At 49.5% G+C, this 16,852-nt stretch overlaps 1 protein-coding gene across 1 annotated transcript; it reads right to left on the reverse strand.

The window, feature by feature from the left end:
* Nucleotides 1-2,128: 2,128 nt before the first annotated feature.
* Nucleotides 2,129-4,657, reverse strand: LOC140190263 (tubulin alpha-1 chain-like). The gene is made up of 4 exons (XM_072246840.1): nt 4,522-4,657; nt 4,222-4,370; nt 3,395-4,075; nt 2,129-2,425 (listed from the first exon to the last, which is right to left on the reverse strand). The coding sequence occupies exons 1-4, from the start codon at nt 4,640-4,642 to the stop codon at nt 2,129-2,131; spliced, it is 1,248 nt and encodes a 415-aa protein (XP_072102941.1). The 5' UTR covers nt 4,643-4,657.
* Between the last annotated feature and the right edge of the window lie 12,195 nt (nt 4,658-16,852).

A 16,852-nucleotide genomic window follows, 5' to 3' on the forward strand; every position in this document is an offset into this window, starting at 1 on the left:
GAAGTTCAGGATGGACATTCCCTGCGTTTCTCTGACATTAAATGGAACTATTGAACTATTGTACCGCGCGAGGAGGCCCTTCCGGCCACGCCGTCCCCGCAATCCCCGATAAACCTTATTAACCCTGACCTAATCATGGGACAATTTGCAATGACCAATTAACCTACTATCCGGTAGGTCTTTGAACTCTCAGAGAAAACCGGAAAACCTGGAGGAAATCATGGGGAGGACGTACAGAGGCTTCTGACGGAACGGACCAGAATTGAATTCCGAACTCTGGAGCGCCCCAAGCTGTAACAGCGTCGCGCTAAAGGCTACGGCTACCGTGGCGTTGTGTTCTCTGTGGGCTCCTCTCAGCATATCCTTGGGGATTTATTTATCTTCCTGTTTATTGATTGATTGAACAGACTCATCCGGCCCAATGGACCGCACTGCCCAGCAACCCACCTGTTTCACGCTAGCCTAATCACCGGGCAGTTTACAGTGGCCAATACGTCTACTAACCGATACGTCTTTGGACTGTGGTTGGGAACCGGAGCACCGGGAGGAAACCGACGCGGTCACAGGAAGAAAGTACAAACTTCTTACAGACGGCACGGGAATTGAACTCTGAATTCCGGAAAAGTACCACGCTGTAACAGTGTCGCGGCAACGGCGACAGTAGCGTTAACGCAAATAGCAAATTTCGCAGCATGTTTTGATGTACCTTAGATAAATAAATTTCAATCGGTCAATTTAACCTCTCCTTCTCGCGTAGCCCTCCAGTTTTCTTTCATTCATCTCTCTGAGAGCTTCTTAAATGTCCCGAATGTATCTGCGGGTGGCGGGGTGGGGATACGTCTCGACCAAAGCTCCTTTCCTCCGCTAGCCTGCAGGTCACCCTTGGATAAGGTGTAGCACCTGTCTATGCACCCCCTCACCCCGATCAGGGTCATGTGAAGCCATGGGAGCAGGTGGTGGATGGTCGCATGAGCAGCTGGTACGTATCACAAGTCCAGGTGATGCGACCATTGATGCCAGGCAGACAATCTCTGAAGAGAATTAGTGATGGCCTGGGTCACACGTCCTGTCAAGACACTGCCCATGAGGCAATGTCAGCCCACTTCCGTGGGGGAAAAAACTTGCCAAGAGCAATCATGGTCACGGATTGAGAAAAGAATAAGAACAGCGTGAAGTGGTCAGATGGAAGACCATGATCGACCACGTCATATGATGCGGCACGTAATGATGATGATTATGAATGTATCTGCCTCTACCACTACCCCTGGAAGCGTGTTCCACGACAATCAAAGACACTTAACATGAATTAGCTTCAGAAATGTTCTTGTGAATGCTGCTTACGGAATGACAGTTGTCTGTGATGCTGCTGCAAGCGGGCACATACACGTACTTGCGCCCATGAGAATAAACGTGAATATGAATAATCTCCCTTCCCCCTGCCCCCCACAGCAGTTTATAAGACCATAAAGTATAATAGAATGAGGCCATTTGGTCCATCGAGTCTCCTCCGCCATTTCACCATAGCTGATCAATTTCCTGTCAGCCCCAATTGCCCTGCCTTCTCCTCGTTTACCTTCAAAGCCCTGACTAATCAAGAATCTATCAACCTCTGCCTGAAAAATACCCAATTACTTGGCTTCCACAGCCGCCTGTAGCATGGAATTCCACAGATTCACCACTCTAGCTAAAAGAAATTCCTCCTCATCTCCGTTCTAAATGGTCATCCTAATCTGAGGCTGCGTCTTCTGCCCACACCACAGGAAACATCCCCTCCACATCGGCGCTATCGAGGTCTTTCAAAGCGCGAAAAGTTTCAATGAGATCCCTCCGCGTATTTCTGAATTCCAGTGAGTACAGACCCAGAGCCATCAAACGCTGCTCACATGACAAGACTTTCCTTCCCGGAATCATTTTTGTGAAACTCCTTTGAACCCTCCACAATGCCAGCACATCATTTCTTAGGTAAGGGACCCAAAACTGCTCACAGTACTCTAAGAGAAGACCCGCAAAGCAGTTGTTTTTATTGAAATAAACGCAATGCAGAACTAAACTTAAAATAGATTTTATTAGACAATTCAGATAACAGTATAAAGAAAAATAAACTAATTTTTACAGACATAAAATAAAATCAATCTTCCTCCTCGGCCCTCTTGTCCAGATCTGCCGAATCGATGCCAACCTCCTCGTAGTCCTTCTCCAGCGAGGCCATGTCCTCCCGCGCGTCCTGGAACTCCCCCTCCTCCAGACCCTCGCCCACGTACCAGTGGACGAAGGCCCGCTTGGCGTACATCTTGTCGAACTTGATGTTCATGCGGGTCCAGGCCATGGCCACAGCGGTGGTGTTGCTCAGCATGCAGACGGCGCGCTGCACCTTGGCCAGATCGCCGCCGGGCACCACGGTCGGGGGCTGGTAGTTGATGCCGACCTGTGGGACAGAATAGAATGCAGCTCGGTTACGCAGAGAAACTGCTTCAAGAGGAGAGGCACAGGCGGCCACTAGGCGGAGCCCTGGGGATACAACCAGAGACAAGAGGCCCATGTTGGATCCCCACCGTGCGCCCCCTGCTTCCTTAGCTTTGCGCCCTAATACGTGATGTAGAATTAACTGGCCGCTGGGCAAGGCATGCGAGCGGTGACGGATTTAGAGATCGTTAAATGGAAGGGAAACAGGATCGAGAGAAGAGCTAGCATGAACTCGATGAACCGAATATATACTCAATGGCTTTTTATTAGGTACACCTGTTCACCTGCCCATTAATGCAAATGTCTGATCAACCAATCACGTGGCAGTAACTTAATGCGTATAAAGCATGCAGACGCGGCCATGAGGTTCAGTTGTTGTTCAGACCAAACATCAGAATGGGGAAGAAATGTGATCTAAGTGACTTTGATCGTGGAATGATTGTTGGTGCAAGACGGGTTAGTTTGCGTTTTTCAGAAATTGCTGATCTCCTAGGACTTTCACGCACAATATCTCCAGAATTTACAGAGAATGGCGTGAAAAACAAACAACAAAGAAAAATTATCTAGTGAGCGGCAGACCATGAACGTACACTCAGTGGCCACTTTATTTGGTACTTGGAAAATAAATTTAATTTAAGCTTTGACAACCTGGGTTTTCGAAGCCGAAAGCTGAGAGATCAGAAGGTTCGCAATAAAGTGACCACTGTCTAGAAAAATAGATTTACGAGGGGAGTCTGCGGCTACGCAATTCAGATAGACGGGGCGCTCCTAAGAGATCTACTTCGTCTATCAGAGCTAGCCAGGAATGGTTACGGATTCGAACAGAAACATCTCTGGTCCTTGCGGGGATCCCATGTCCCGCGAGAGTACCGGTTTGGGTGAGGGCCCCGTAACGAGGGTTCTCCGGACTGGTCTCAAAGCCTCCACTCACCTTGAAGCCGGTCGGACACCAGTCCACGAACTGGATGGAGCGCTTGGTCTTGATGGTGGCGATGGCAGCGTTCACGTCCTTGGGCACCACGTCTCCGCGGTACAGCATGCAGCACGCCATGTACTTGCCCTGGCGGGGGTCGCACTTCAACATCTGGTTAGCCGGCTCGAAACAGGCGTTGGTGATCTCAGCCACGGACAGCTGCTCGTGGTAAGCCTTCTCGGCCGAGATGAGTGGCGCATAGGTCACCAGCGGGAAGTGGATGCGGGGGTAGGGCACCAGGTTGGTCTGGAACTCCAGAAGGTCCACATTGAGGGCGCCGTCGAAGCGCAGCGAAGCGGTGACAGACGACACCACCTGACCCAGCAGGCGGTTGAGGTTGGTGTAGGTGGGGCGCTCAATGTCCAGGTTCCGCCGGCAGATGTCGTAGATGGCCTCGTTGTCCAACATGAAGGAGCAGTCCGAGTGTTCGAGGGTGCAGTGGGTGACCAGCACCGAGTTGTAGGGCTCGACCACGGCGGTGGAGATCTGGGGCGCCGGGTAGACGGAGAATTCCAGCTTGGATTTCTTGCCGTAATCGACGGAGAGTCTCTCCATGAGGAGGGAGGTGAAGCCCGAGCCGGTGCCGCCCCCGAAGCTGTGGAAGATGAGGAACCCCTGCAGCCCCGTGCACTGGTCCGCCTGCGGGGAAAGAGGTGTGAGCGTGAGGTACTGTGCCGTTCTCCGTTCGGAATGGGAGAGGTTAGTGGGACAGGTGTGGATTGGGATCAACACTGGCCAATGGGAAACGTTTACAATTGGTTGACGGACACCTGCCCACAACCTACCAGCTTCCGGATGCGGTCCAGGACCAGGTCCACGATCTCCTTGCCGATGGAACAGTGGCCCCGCGCGTAGTTATTGGCCGCGTCCTCCTTGCCCGTGATGAGCTGCTCGGGGTGGAAGAGCTGCCGGTAGGTGCCGGTCCGGACCTCATCTGTGTGGGTGGAAAAGATTTCAGAACGGGAGGATTAGCACGCTTTATTTATTTGTTTGCTTGTTTATTTTGCAATCCGCAGGGCGTCTTACGGAGAGGAGAGGAGACCGCGTTGAGGTTTCTATATGTCAGCACTATTGCACCCCCTTACCGACCACGGTGGGCTCCAGGTCGATGAAGACAGCCCGGGGGACGTGCTTGCCCGCCCCTGTCTCGCTGAAGAAGGTGTTGAAGGAATCGTCGCCCCCTCCGATGGTCTTGTCACTCGGCATCTGTCCATCCGGTTGGATGCCATGCTCCAGACAGTACAGCTCCCAGCAAGCGTTACCCAGCTGAACGCCGGCCTGCCCGATGTGGACTGAGATACACTCACGCTGTGGAGAGAGGGAGACGGAGAGGACAAGCGGTTATTCAGAAAGAACATCGGGCGAAGACCTACGTGTCCCATGAACATAATCTTATTTTAGTAAATAACTTTATTTTGTAATATTTCTGAACACAGTATATTTTTCGGGAAATAATGAACATAATCTGCTTGCGGTTCCTGCCTTCCCACTAGTTAAGGGCGGATCCGTCCGCAATCCTTCCCCACGTAGACCCGCGTAGCTCCTACCCCGAGTGGTAACACCTCCACCACACCTCCACAAACTTTGCCTCCTTTCCGCCTACCCCATTCACCCAACGGAGTCACTGCCTGAAACTCACACCACCAGTGAGGACGCGCCCCCAGAACTCTTAACTGAATCCGGCCCAGGACACTCACCATGATCTCTATCTTTCTATCTCTCTCTCTGTTCTCGCAGCTTCAGCGATTTGTCGCAGCGCATCTCGAACGCACCTATTTATACCCCACCCGGTGGAACGTTCTCTTCAGCCGGGCCGCGCTCTGATTGGCGCAAACGGGGTCAGCTGTTCAGATTGGAACTGGGAGACAAAGGCTGCGAGAACGCCGATTGGTTCTTGGCGCCAGTGAAGGAACAAAGGGGTTCTCGGCGAACCTGTTATTCAAAAGGCGCAGGGTGATAAAGGAAGCGTTTGGAATTCAGTCGTCTTTTCGGCGCAGGGACAAACCACCCAAAACCCCAGAAATTCATTCAAAACCAAGGAGATCACTTCCGCATACCTTATTCCAGGTGCTGCCCATCGGGGACCACCGAATAATCTCAAAGCATAGACATTACTCCTCTGACCAAGCTAGAACAGAGAAATTTACAGCACATTACAGACCCTTCGGCCCACAATGTTGTGCCGAACACGTAACCTACTCTAGAGACTGGCTAAGAATTTCCCTAGCGCATGACCCTATATTTTTCTAAGCTCCGTGTACCTGTCTAAGAGGTCCAAATAAATAGCGTGAAGTGTGAAAAATACGAACCGATTCGCTTTGGGGGTCGAAGTTGAAGGCAGAATATAGAGTTAAAGACAGGCTTATAGCAGCGTGGCGGAACAAAGAGTCTTAGGACCCACGTCCCTGGATCAGTCAAGTGAAAGGATGCTTAAGAAGGCCTGCGCCGTGTTAGCTTTCTTTCGTCGCCCTGCTGAGTTAAAGACCGTGAGGTAATATTGCAGCTCTATATATCTCTAGCTGGACTACATTAGTGTTCACTTCATTATAGGAGGGTGTAGAAGATTTATAGGGGTGCAGAGGAGATTTACCAGGATGCTGCTTGTCTTGCGAAGAGCGAAGTCGGACTTTTCACTTCGGAACGAAGAAGGAGAGAAGTGACTTGATGGAGATGTACGAGGTGATAAGAGGCAGAGATCCAGAAGACATACAAGAGAGTTTTTCCAGGCAACGGCTAATACGAGGAGGAGGGGCATAATTTTAGGGTGTTTGGGGGCAAGTGTTGGGCAGATGTCAGAGTTGTTACTCTTTTTTTACCAGAGAGTGGTGGGTGCGTGAAACGCCCTGCCAGGCTAGTGATAAACACAGGTACACTAGGGGCATTTAAGAAACTCTCAGATAGGCCCTTGGATGATAGAAATTAGAGTGCTATGTGAGACGGAAAGGTAGGTTAAATTGATATTAGATCACCCTTACTGATGGATAGATCGCCCACGGCAGCCCACCAGAGTTCCCTGTCCTGGCCTTGCCTTTCAAATTGTGCCCAGATGTAGCCTACCTTCTTGATGTCAGATCTTTCCTCTTCCAGAGACGAGTTCTTCGGAGTTTCCACTGGCATTTCTGTAGCTCTGGACATTTACGGGACGGGGTTGCTAGCTCCATACCTAACTCTGCGCTTTGCGCAGCCGGCCTCGGGAACGCTCAAGGCGCAATTAGATTAATCTTAGAGTAGATTAAGATGTCGGCAAAACATCGTGGCCCGAAGGGCTGAATAAGTGTTCTAAATAAGTGGTCGTCAACTTGTAGAACTAGTGTGTGGGCTTTGGAGAGGTTGGGAAATTAATTTGCCAAGATGTGGTTTGGGTTTGAGGCTACGGGCTATGCGGAGAGGTCGGACGAACTTGGGTCTTTTCTTCGGGAGCGGCTAAGCCCGAGGGGAGACCTGATCGAGGTTTATAAAATTATGAGACCCATAGACAGGGCCAAGAAGATCTTCTGTTCCCGGGGTGAAAAGGATTGACGATGAGAATTTTAAACACATTTACAAGGCAGTATTTTTCACAAGAGAGCGGTGGGTGCTGGAACTCACGGCCAGGGGAGGTGGTGGAAGCAGATGCGATATTTTTAATAAAAAGCCTCTACGACGCATTCAGACTGGCGGAAGAACAGGCAGGTATTGGAGGATATCTATCTATCTATCTGTCTGTCTATATGTCTGACTAGCTGTCTCTCTGTCTGTCTATCTCACCTGGTCCGCACAGCAGTGCTCCACTTCCCAAGAAGACTGAGGAAATCGAAGCTCCCACCCCCATCCCCATCTTAACTGAATTTTGCAGGCGCACCATTGAGAGCGTCCTGACAAGCTCCATCTCCATCTAGCATGGGAATAGCTGAGCATAAGACCGGATGTCCCTACTGAGGGACTGCGAGAACGGCTGAGAGGATCATAGGGGACTCCCTACCATCCGTCAGGGACATTGATCAGGAGCGCTGCGTACGCAGGGCCCTTGGTAAATTCAACTATCCCACCCATCCATCCAGCCTCCTCTTTGACTTTCTACCATCAGTCAGGAGACTCCGAAGCATCAAAACAAGAACGCCCAAGTTTCTTCAATCGCCATTGGGCTTTTGAGCTTCCTGCCGCATTGCATTTGAAGTGTCAGCGGATAATTTGTACTGTACCCGACAATATTTAATTTATGCACTCTACGTTGTTTATCTATGCTTAATTTATATATAGATTTAACTCTTACTTTTCTAAATTATTGTGTGTTATATGTATCATGTGTACTACTGTGCGTTCTACCCTGGTTCGCAGAAACTGTGCCTCATGTGACGGTATACATATAGTATTTAGTTGAATAACAATAAACTTGTCTTGACGTTACTTGACTGTCTGTATGTCTGTCTATCTATTTATCTGTCTATCTGTCCACCTGACTGCCTCTCTGTCTGTCTTTGTATCCACACAGTACCGAACACACACTCCCGGCACAATGAACCGTTTCGTCCGTTTGTCATGTGCCGTGTCGTATGACATGGGCGATCATGGACTTTCCATGGCAATTTTCTTGGCAATTTTTTTCTACAGAAGTGGTTTGCTATTGCGTTCTTCAGGGGAGTGTCTTTACAAGACAGGTAATCCTAGCCATTATCAACGCTCTTTTGAGATGGTCTGCCTGGAGTTATTGGTCGCATCACCAGGACTTGTGATATGCACCAGTTACTCATACGACCATCCCCCACCTTCTCCCATGGCTTCACATGACTCTGATCGAGTGGGGGGGGGGGGGGAGGGGGTTTTGCTCAGCCAGTTCTACAGCTTGCCCAAGAGTGACCTTCAGGCTAGCGGATTGAAGGAGCGCCTTACACCTTTGGTAGAGACGTACTGTATCTGCAGCTCACCACTCACCACCTATTTAACACTAGCCCAATCATAGGACAATAAGCAATTAATCTAGTAACTGATACGTCACTGGACAGTGAGAGAAACCAGATCACCCGGGAACACACGCTCATGGCAAAGACGTACAGACTTTCTTGTAGAGGGCGTCGGATCTGACCGACGCCCCGTGGTGTAACACCGTCACGCTAACCGCTACGCTACTGTGGTAACACAAAGAAAATTATGGAGGCGCTCGGCAGATCGGGCAGCATTTATGCGGAGCAATGAACAGTCCAGGTCTCAGACCGACACCGTTAATCGGAGTCATGAGTCCGAAACGTCAACTGTTTAGTCCTATCCATATTTTGCCTGACCTGCTGAGTTCCTTCAGCATTTTGAGACTATAAGATATTGGAGCAGAATTAGGCCACCTAGTCTGCTCCGTTCGTTCACTTTCCCACTCAGTTCAATCTCCTGCCTTCTCCCCGTATCCCTTCATGCCATGACAAATCAATAATATATCAACCCCTGCCTTAAATATACATTAAGACTTGGCCGCGACAGATGCCTGTGGCAAATAATTCGACAGATTTTATCTGTGTTGCTCGGATTTCCAGCATCTGTAGAATTTCCTGTGTATATAGAGGGATATGAATCCTGTGCAGACAGAATAGATTAATTTGGGTTGGCGCATACACTTGGGTCCAGAGAACTGTATCCGTGCCGTATGACGCTGTTACAGAAACAGGCCCTTCGGCTCAGTTGGTCCGTGCCAACCAAGCTACACCATCCGAGCCAGTCCCATTTGCCAGGCTTTGGCCCCATAAGCCCGTAGTCCTGATCCTGGGTCGTGTGTTGTCCGAAAGGGCAGGATACCGAATGGCTTGCTGTTGCTTGCCCCGCCAGAGATTCTCGTACGAGGACTCCTAGTCCCTCTGACTGCGTCTCCGCTGAAACTCAATGCACCGGCCCCGCAGGACGTTAGCATGTGGCAGGAAATCAGAGGAGTGGGGGTAGGCGGGGAGGTACCCACAGGATCACAGAGACAGCCGTCTCCACCAAAGCACAACGCACCGGCCCCGCAGGTCATTCAGATGTGGGAGGACACCGGAGTAGCGAGGGGTGGGGTATCTATAGGGCCACAGAGAGAATATGCGCGCACACACATAGACACACACACACACACACACACACACACACACACACACACACACACACACACACACACACACACACACACACACACACACACAGAGCGCCGGAGGTCGGTGGCTGAGCTCTGTTCTCCAGAGCTCCCGTACAAATGACATTTCAGGAATTTAAGTGTGGAAAAGAAACTCAAATTATGTTTTTTCCAGGTGGCTTTTCAAGATTTTGGGGATCATTTATCGGTTAAGAGCAAAATCGTGAGACGCCACATACAGTACCTCAGAAGTGTGAGTTGGTACGTTTGTTAGAGTTGTAGAAAGACTTTAAGTAGTCTCAATTTGGAATATTTTGTGCAATGTTGGTCACCTACCCACAGGAAAGATATCAATAAGATTGAAAGAGATTTAAAGGATGTTGCCTGGACTTGAGGACCTGAATTATAGGGAGAGACTGAATAGGTTAGAACTTTATTCCCGGGAGTGTGGGAGAATGAAGGGAGATTTGATAGTGGTATACAAAATTAGAGGGGTATAGATCGGGTAAATACAAACAGGCATTCTTCCCACTGAAGTTGGGTGAGACTAGAACTAGAGCTCATAGGTTTAAGGTGAAAGGTGAGTTATTTAAGGGGAACATGAGGGGGGCCTGTTCACTCAGAGGAAGGTGAGAGTGTGGAACGAGCTGCTAATGGAAGAGGTCGACACGGGTTCGATGTAAACATTCAATAATAGTTTGGCATGGACTAGACGGGCCGAAGGACCTGTCACTGTGCTATAGTGTTCTATGTCTCTATGGCCTGCTCTTTGCTAGAGGTGAACATTGCCGGCTGCCTTGCAGCCCCATGAACCGCTCCCTGTAAAGTCATCCCTCAGTGAGCCTCCGGAGACAGAACAAGGAAAGGGGGATGTTTTGGCGACTGATACCCCGTGGACAAAACGATTTGACGGGCTGTAGAAAACTCAAACAATCATTCTGATGATTAGAGAGACACAGGTTTGAAGTAACCGCGGTCCGCATCAGCAGGGACTTGAGGTTAAAGAAATGTCACCTGTCTGAATTAGAATTTGGAATGACGGCACTAGATTTCATCGTCTGCAGTATCTTGTATCTCCATATGAAAGGAAGGACAAGAATTGGAATCTCAGCTGTAGAAATGGCAACGACGAACGATATGCCTGCAGTGCTTCCAGACACCTCCTCCCCTGCCTCCGTTCTGTTCCCCAAACAGTCCTTTCCTGCCTACCACCTTCCTGCTTCCCCTCCCACAACCCTTTATCTTTACCCTTACTTGTTTTTCACCCGGAACCTACCAGCCTCCTCCTTCCCACCCTCTCTCACCATCTTTAGAGGGCCTCTGCCCCTTCCCTCTACAGTCCTGTCGAAGGGTTCCGGACCGAAACGTTGACTGATCGTTTCCACCCATGCTGCCCGACCTGCTGAGTTCCTCCAGCGTGTTGTGAGTGTTGCCTGGGCATATCTTGTCCGGTGGCATATATACTGCACTAATGCGTCCCTCCTGATTGGTTAGTCCTCATACATATGATATATGTAGTCTTTACAGGAGGATAGAACAATGACGCAGAATAGGCCCTTCGGCCCACAATGTCTCTGCTGAACACAACACCAAATTAAACTAATCCCACCTGTCTGCACAAGCTCCACAATCTTCCATTCTCTGCCGTCTGTGTCTGTCTGACTGCCTCTTAAAGACCAGTACCCTGGCAGCCTGTTCAAAGATTTGCTCTGTTAGTCACGAGTGCGTCGAAACATACAGTGAAATGCGTTGATTGTGTCAATTCAAATCAGTGAGGATTGTATGGGTGCCAACATAGCATGCCCACAACTCTCACCTTTGAGAGAAAAGAGCGAACAGACAAACTCCTTACAGGCAGCAATGGGGACTGACCCCGGGTCGCCTGCCCTGTAACAGCGTTAAGCTAACCACTATGCTACCGTGCCATCCGGGGTCAATTCTAGCTGCTGCTTGTAAGCAGTTTGTACGTTCTCCCCATGACCGCTGGGTGCTCCGGGTTCCTCCCGCATTCCAAAGATGTACGGGTTATTCGGTGATTTGGTCACATGGGTGTCTTTGGGCAGCACGGGCTCAGTGGGCCTGAAAAGCCCATTACCCGTTCTGTACCTCAAATGGAATTAGAAGGAAACCCCACCTGGTGATCATCGGTGCAGCAACAGTGTTACATTAACCATATGCTGACATACTGCCCCACCTTCAAACTTTCACTCTAAACCTATGACCTCTAGTTCATCCCATATTCAGCTCACAATAAATATCCAGAACATGAGATGAAGAATCCTCGGAAGTGAGTCCATAGGTTGTGGGAACAGTTCAGTGACGTGGCAGTGAAGCTGAGTGAAGTTATCCCCTTACGTCACCGTTTACAACCTCGAGGTAACATTTCTTGCGGGTATACTCAGTAAATCCATAGAATAATAGCCTTAACAAAGACCGCACCAACTTTGGTGTTCAGCCGGTGTATTAAAGACAACAAACTGTGTAAATACAATAATAATAATGCAACAAATATGAGAACATGAGACGAAGAGTCCTTGAAAATTAGTCCGTAGTTTATGTATTTCAGTGATGGGGTCAAGTGAAGTTGAATAGTTATCCCCTTTGGTTCAAGAGCCTGATGGTTGAGGGGTAATAACTGTTCCCAAACCTGGAGGTGCGAGTCCTGAGGCTCCTCTACCTTCTTCCTGATGGCAGCAACAAGAATAGAGCACGGCCCGGATGGCGTTGGGGGGGGGGGGGTTCCCGATGATGGATGCTGCTCTCTTGCAACATCGCTTCGTGCAGATGTGCTCAGTGATGGGGAGGGCTTTACCGTGATGGACTGGGCCGTATCCACTACCTTTGGTGGGATTTTCTGTTCAAAAGCCTTGGTGTCTCATAAGGGCATGGCTGAGAACGGATCCAAGTGCAAGACACAGACACTGAAGAACTAGGGACAGGACTAGGATAAAGGGCAATGGCAAGGACATGGACAGGAAAACCAGGAACCTGGAACAGGACTTGACAAGAGAGCTAGGAGCCCGGGCTTGGACTCCGAGCCAGAGACTGGACAAGGACCCAGTACCTGGGTCTTGCCTTTGGCTCGGACCCCAGAACTAGGCAAGGACGAGGCTTGGCAGGCAGGCAGGACGAGGCTGGAGTCTTCAGGCTTGAGGCTAGAGATTAGAGGCAAGGCTTGGCAGGAGGCAGGAGGCTAGAGTCTTCAGGTTTGAAGCTAGAGATTAGAGGCAAGGCTTGGCAGGAGGCAGGAGGCTGGAGTCTTCAGGCTTGAAGCTAGAGGCTAGAGACTTGGCTTGGCTTGGCAAGAGGCTGGTGGCTGGAGACTTGAAGCGAGGAGAGGCTGGGGGCTGGAGGCAGGAGACTTGAGGCGAGGCTTGGCAGGCTCTTCCTGGGCAGGGCGCGGATCACCACCCGACAGAGGCAAGGGACAGGAAGGGACAGAACCAACCCCAGGTAACGGCAAGACTGCCTGGCTTACCTGGGCGGAGGCAAGGGACAGGAAGGGAGATAGGTACAGGGTGGCTCCAGAACAAGACTGCAGGCGAGATGAGGCGAGAGATACCGGCAAGACAAGGCAAGGCTTCTGGCAAAGCAAGGCGAGACGAGAACTTCAGGCAAGGCGAGAGTTACCGGCAAGACAAGGCAGGGCTTCAGGCGACGAAACGGAAGGCAAACAAGGAGTAAGGACAAGAACAATCCAGCAGCCGCACCCTGGTCTCTGAAGGTATGTATGCAGCCAGCCCCAACGAGCATCAGCTGACTCAATTAGAGCTCAACAAGCCAAAAACAGGGTAGATAGGAAAACCCGGAGCAAGGGTCGATGGACCGGACCGTGAACCGGAATACGGACCTCACGGACCGCACGGACCGGACCACGACATGGTGTTTCCAGATCAGGACGTGATGCAGCCAGTCAATATACTCTCCACCATTCATCTAAAGAAGTTTTAGCTCTCATGCCGAATCTCCACAAACTCCTAAGGCAGAAGATGCTTTCTTCGCAATTGCACCTACATGCTGGGCCCAGGACACCTCCTCCAAAATGATAACACATTTGATTGGTTAGTGACACAGGGCAAATTCAGATCAATGGGACGAGCTCAAGGAATCATCTTGGTTAGCATGGATGAATTGGGACGAAGGATCTTTTCCTCCATATGAGCCTTGAAACTAAAGCTTCTTAAGGTGAATGTGGAGGGGATATGATCGTTCCTCAAAAAATTGTCCTCCATCACCCTCGGCACCTGGGATATGCTCTCTTCTCATTGTTGCCACCAGTGGGAGGTACAGCGAGAAGGGAGCTTGACCTGGGCAGTGGGAATCCCAGAAACTCCATGCAAATGTGCTCAGTGATGAGGACGGCTTTACCTGCGATGGACTGGGCTGTATTCACTACTTTTTTGTAGGGTTTCCCATTCAAGGGCACTGGTGTTTCCACACCCGACTGTGATGCCGCCGGTCAATATACTCTCCACGACATATCTACTGAAGTTTGTCAATTTCTGAGACGCCATGATGAATCTCAGCAAACTCCGAAGGATTCCATGCTTTCTTTCTGTAGTTGCATTTATGTGCTGGGCCCAGGACAGGTCCTCTGAAATGATAACAGCGAGAAATTCACAGTTGCTAACCCTCTCCACCTCTGACTCTACGATGAGGACTGGCTCCACCTCCTGAAGCCAACAATCGGCTCCTTAGCCTTGCTGACATTGAGTAAGAGATAGTTGTTGTGGCACCACTCAACTAGATTTTCAATCATTCTCCTATACATTGATTTGGCCTGTGACAGTGGTGTCGTCAGCAAAGTTAAGTACTGCATTGAAGCTGCGCTTAGCCATTGACCATTCGGACATTGTTTGGCTGAGGAGAAGAAGTTGTTCCTGAATCACCATGTGTGAGTCTCCAGGCTCCTGCACCTCCCACTGGTGGCAACAATGAGAAGAGAGCATATCCCAGGTGCTGAGGGTCCTTAGTGATGGAGGACAATTGTTTTGAGGGACCATCATATCCCCTCCACATTCACCTTAGGAAGTTTTAGTTACAAGGCTCATATGGAGGAAACGGTCCTTCGGCCCAACTCATCCATGCTAACCAAGGTGATTCCTTGAGCTAGTCCCATTGATCTGAATTTGGCCTGTGTCACTAACCAATCAAATTTTGGAGGGCCTGTCCTGGGCCTGTAAGTGCAATTGCGAAGAAAGCATCTTCTGCCTTAGGAGTTTGTGGAGATTCGGCATGACAGCTAAAACTTCTATAGATGAATGGTGGAGAGTATATTGACTGGCTGCATCACATCTTGATATGGAAACACCAAGGCTTTGAGCATAAAATCCCACCAAAAGTAGTGGATACGGCCCAGTCCATCACGGTAAAGCCCTCCCCATCATTGAGCACATCTGCATGAAGCGATGTTGCAGGAGAGCAGCATCCATCATCAGCGACCCCGCCCCCCCCCCCCCCACGCCATCCAGGCCGTGCTTTATTCTTGTTGCTGCCATCAGGAAGAAGGTAGAGGAGCCTCAGGACTCACACCTCCTGGTTTGGGAACAGTTATTACCCCTCAACCATCAGGCTCTTGAACCAAAGGGGATAACCACTCAATTTTATTTGCCCCATCACTGAAATACCCCCATAAACTACAGACTCACTTTCAAGGACTCTTCATCTCATGTTCTCATATTTATGGCTTTATTATTATTATTATTATTGTATTTATACAGTTTGTTGTCTTTAATACACCGGCTGAACACCAAAGTTGGTGCAGTCTTTGTTACGGCTATTATTCCATGGATTTATTGAGTATGCCCGCAGGAAATGTTATCTCAAGGTTGTAAACAGTGACATATATGTATTTTCTTAATAAATTTGCTCAGAACTTCTGAACTTTGATGTACCCGTCGAAGTAGCTTTTAAACGTTGCAGTTGTACCCGCCGCTATCGCGTCCTTTCTGGCAGCTTGTTCCACATAACCACCACACTCTGTGTGAAAAAGTTGCCCCTCGATTCTCCTTTAATTCTCTCCCCTCTTGCACAGACATTAATAACAATTTCAATTTTCTGGGTGTCAATCTCTCTGAGGATCTAACCTGGTCCCAACATATCGATGCAGCTAAAAAGAAGGCAAGACAGCGGCTATATTTCACTATGAGTTTGAGGAGATCGATTTGTCATCTGAAACACTGGAACGTCTCTACTGATGTACGGTGGGGAGCACTCTGACTGGCTGCATCACCGTCTGGTATGGGAGGGCCACTGCACAGGATCGAAGTAAGCCGCAGAGAGTTGGGAAATTAGTCAGCTCCATGATAGCACTAGTCTCCGTAGTAGCCAGGACATCTTCGAGGAGCGGTGTCTCAAGAAGGTGGCATCCATTATTAAGGACCCCCATCACCCAGGACATACTCCCTTCTCATTGTTACCATCAGGGAGGAGGTACAGAAGCCTGAAGGCACACACTCTACTCTTCAGGAACAGCTTTTTCCCCTCTGTCATCCGATTTCTGAATGAATATTGAATCCGTAACACAGCACCAGTACTTTTTAATATCTATTTTTACCCTTGTTAATTAACTATTATATACTTTAACATATTTTATATGTAATTACTTACTGTAATTCGCTGTTTTTTTCTAGGTTTACTAGGTATTGCATTGTACAGCTGCCGCAAAGCTAACAAATTTCAGGACATATTAAACCTGATTCTGATTCTGAGATGAGCCGACGGCTGTGACAGAGAGAAGAAACCCCGTTAATCTGACCCCACGCAAAAACCGCCGGAGGAACTCCGCAGGCCGGGCAGCATCTGAATGACGGATGCTACAAACAACAGCGCAGAGCAGTACAGGTCCGTCGGGCACCGTGATCCACGAGCTCACCGGGGGCTGGGGTTAGATGAACATGTATGTCTGTGGATGGGTATGGAGCTAGCAAACCCGTACCGTCAATGTCCAGAGCTACAGAAATGCCAGTGGAAACTCCTAGCACTCGTCTCTGGAAGAGAAAAGATCTGACATCACGAAGATAGGCTACACCTGGGCACAATTTAAAAGGCTAGGCCAGGACAGGGACTCTAGAGGGCGATCCTTACCTCAGTAAGGGTGATCTAATCTCAATTTAACCTACATTTATCTCTCACATAGCCCTTTAATTTCCATCATCCAAGGGCCTATCTGAGAGTGTCTTAAATGCCCCTAGTGTACCTGTGTTTATCACTAGCCTGGCAGGGCGTTCCACGCACCCACCACTCTCTGGTAAAAAAGAGTAACAGCTCTGACCTCTCCCCGACGCTTGCCCCCAAACACCCTAAAATTATGCCCCTCCTCCTCGTATTAGCCATTTCCTGGAAAAACT

The sequence above is a fragment of the Mobula birostris genome, chromosome 29, assembly GCF_030028105.1.
Source record: "Mobula birostris isolate sMobBir1 chromosome 29, sMobBir1.hap1, whole genome shotgun sequence".
NCBI classification, from domain to species: Eukaryota; Metazoa; Chordata; class Chondrichthyes; order Myliobatiformes; family Myliobatidae; genus Mobula; species Mobula birostris.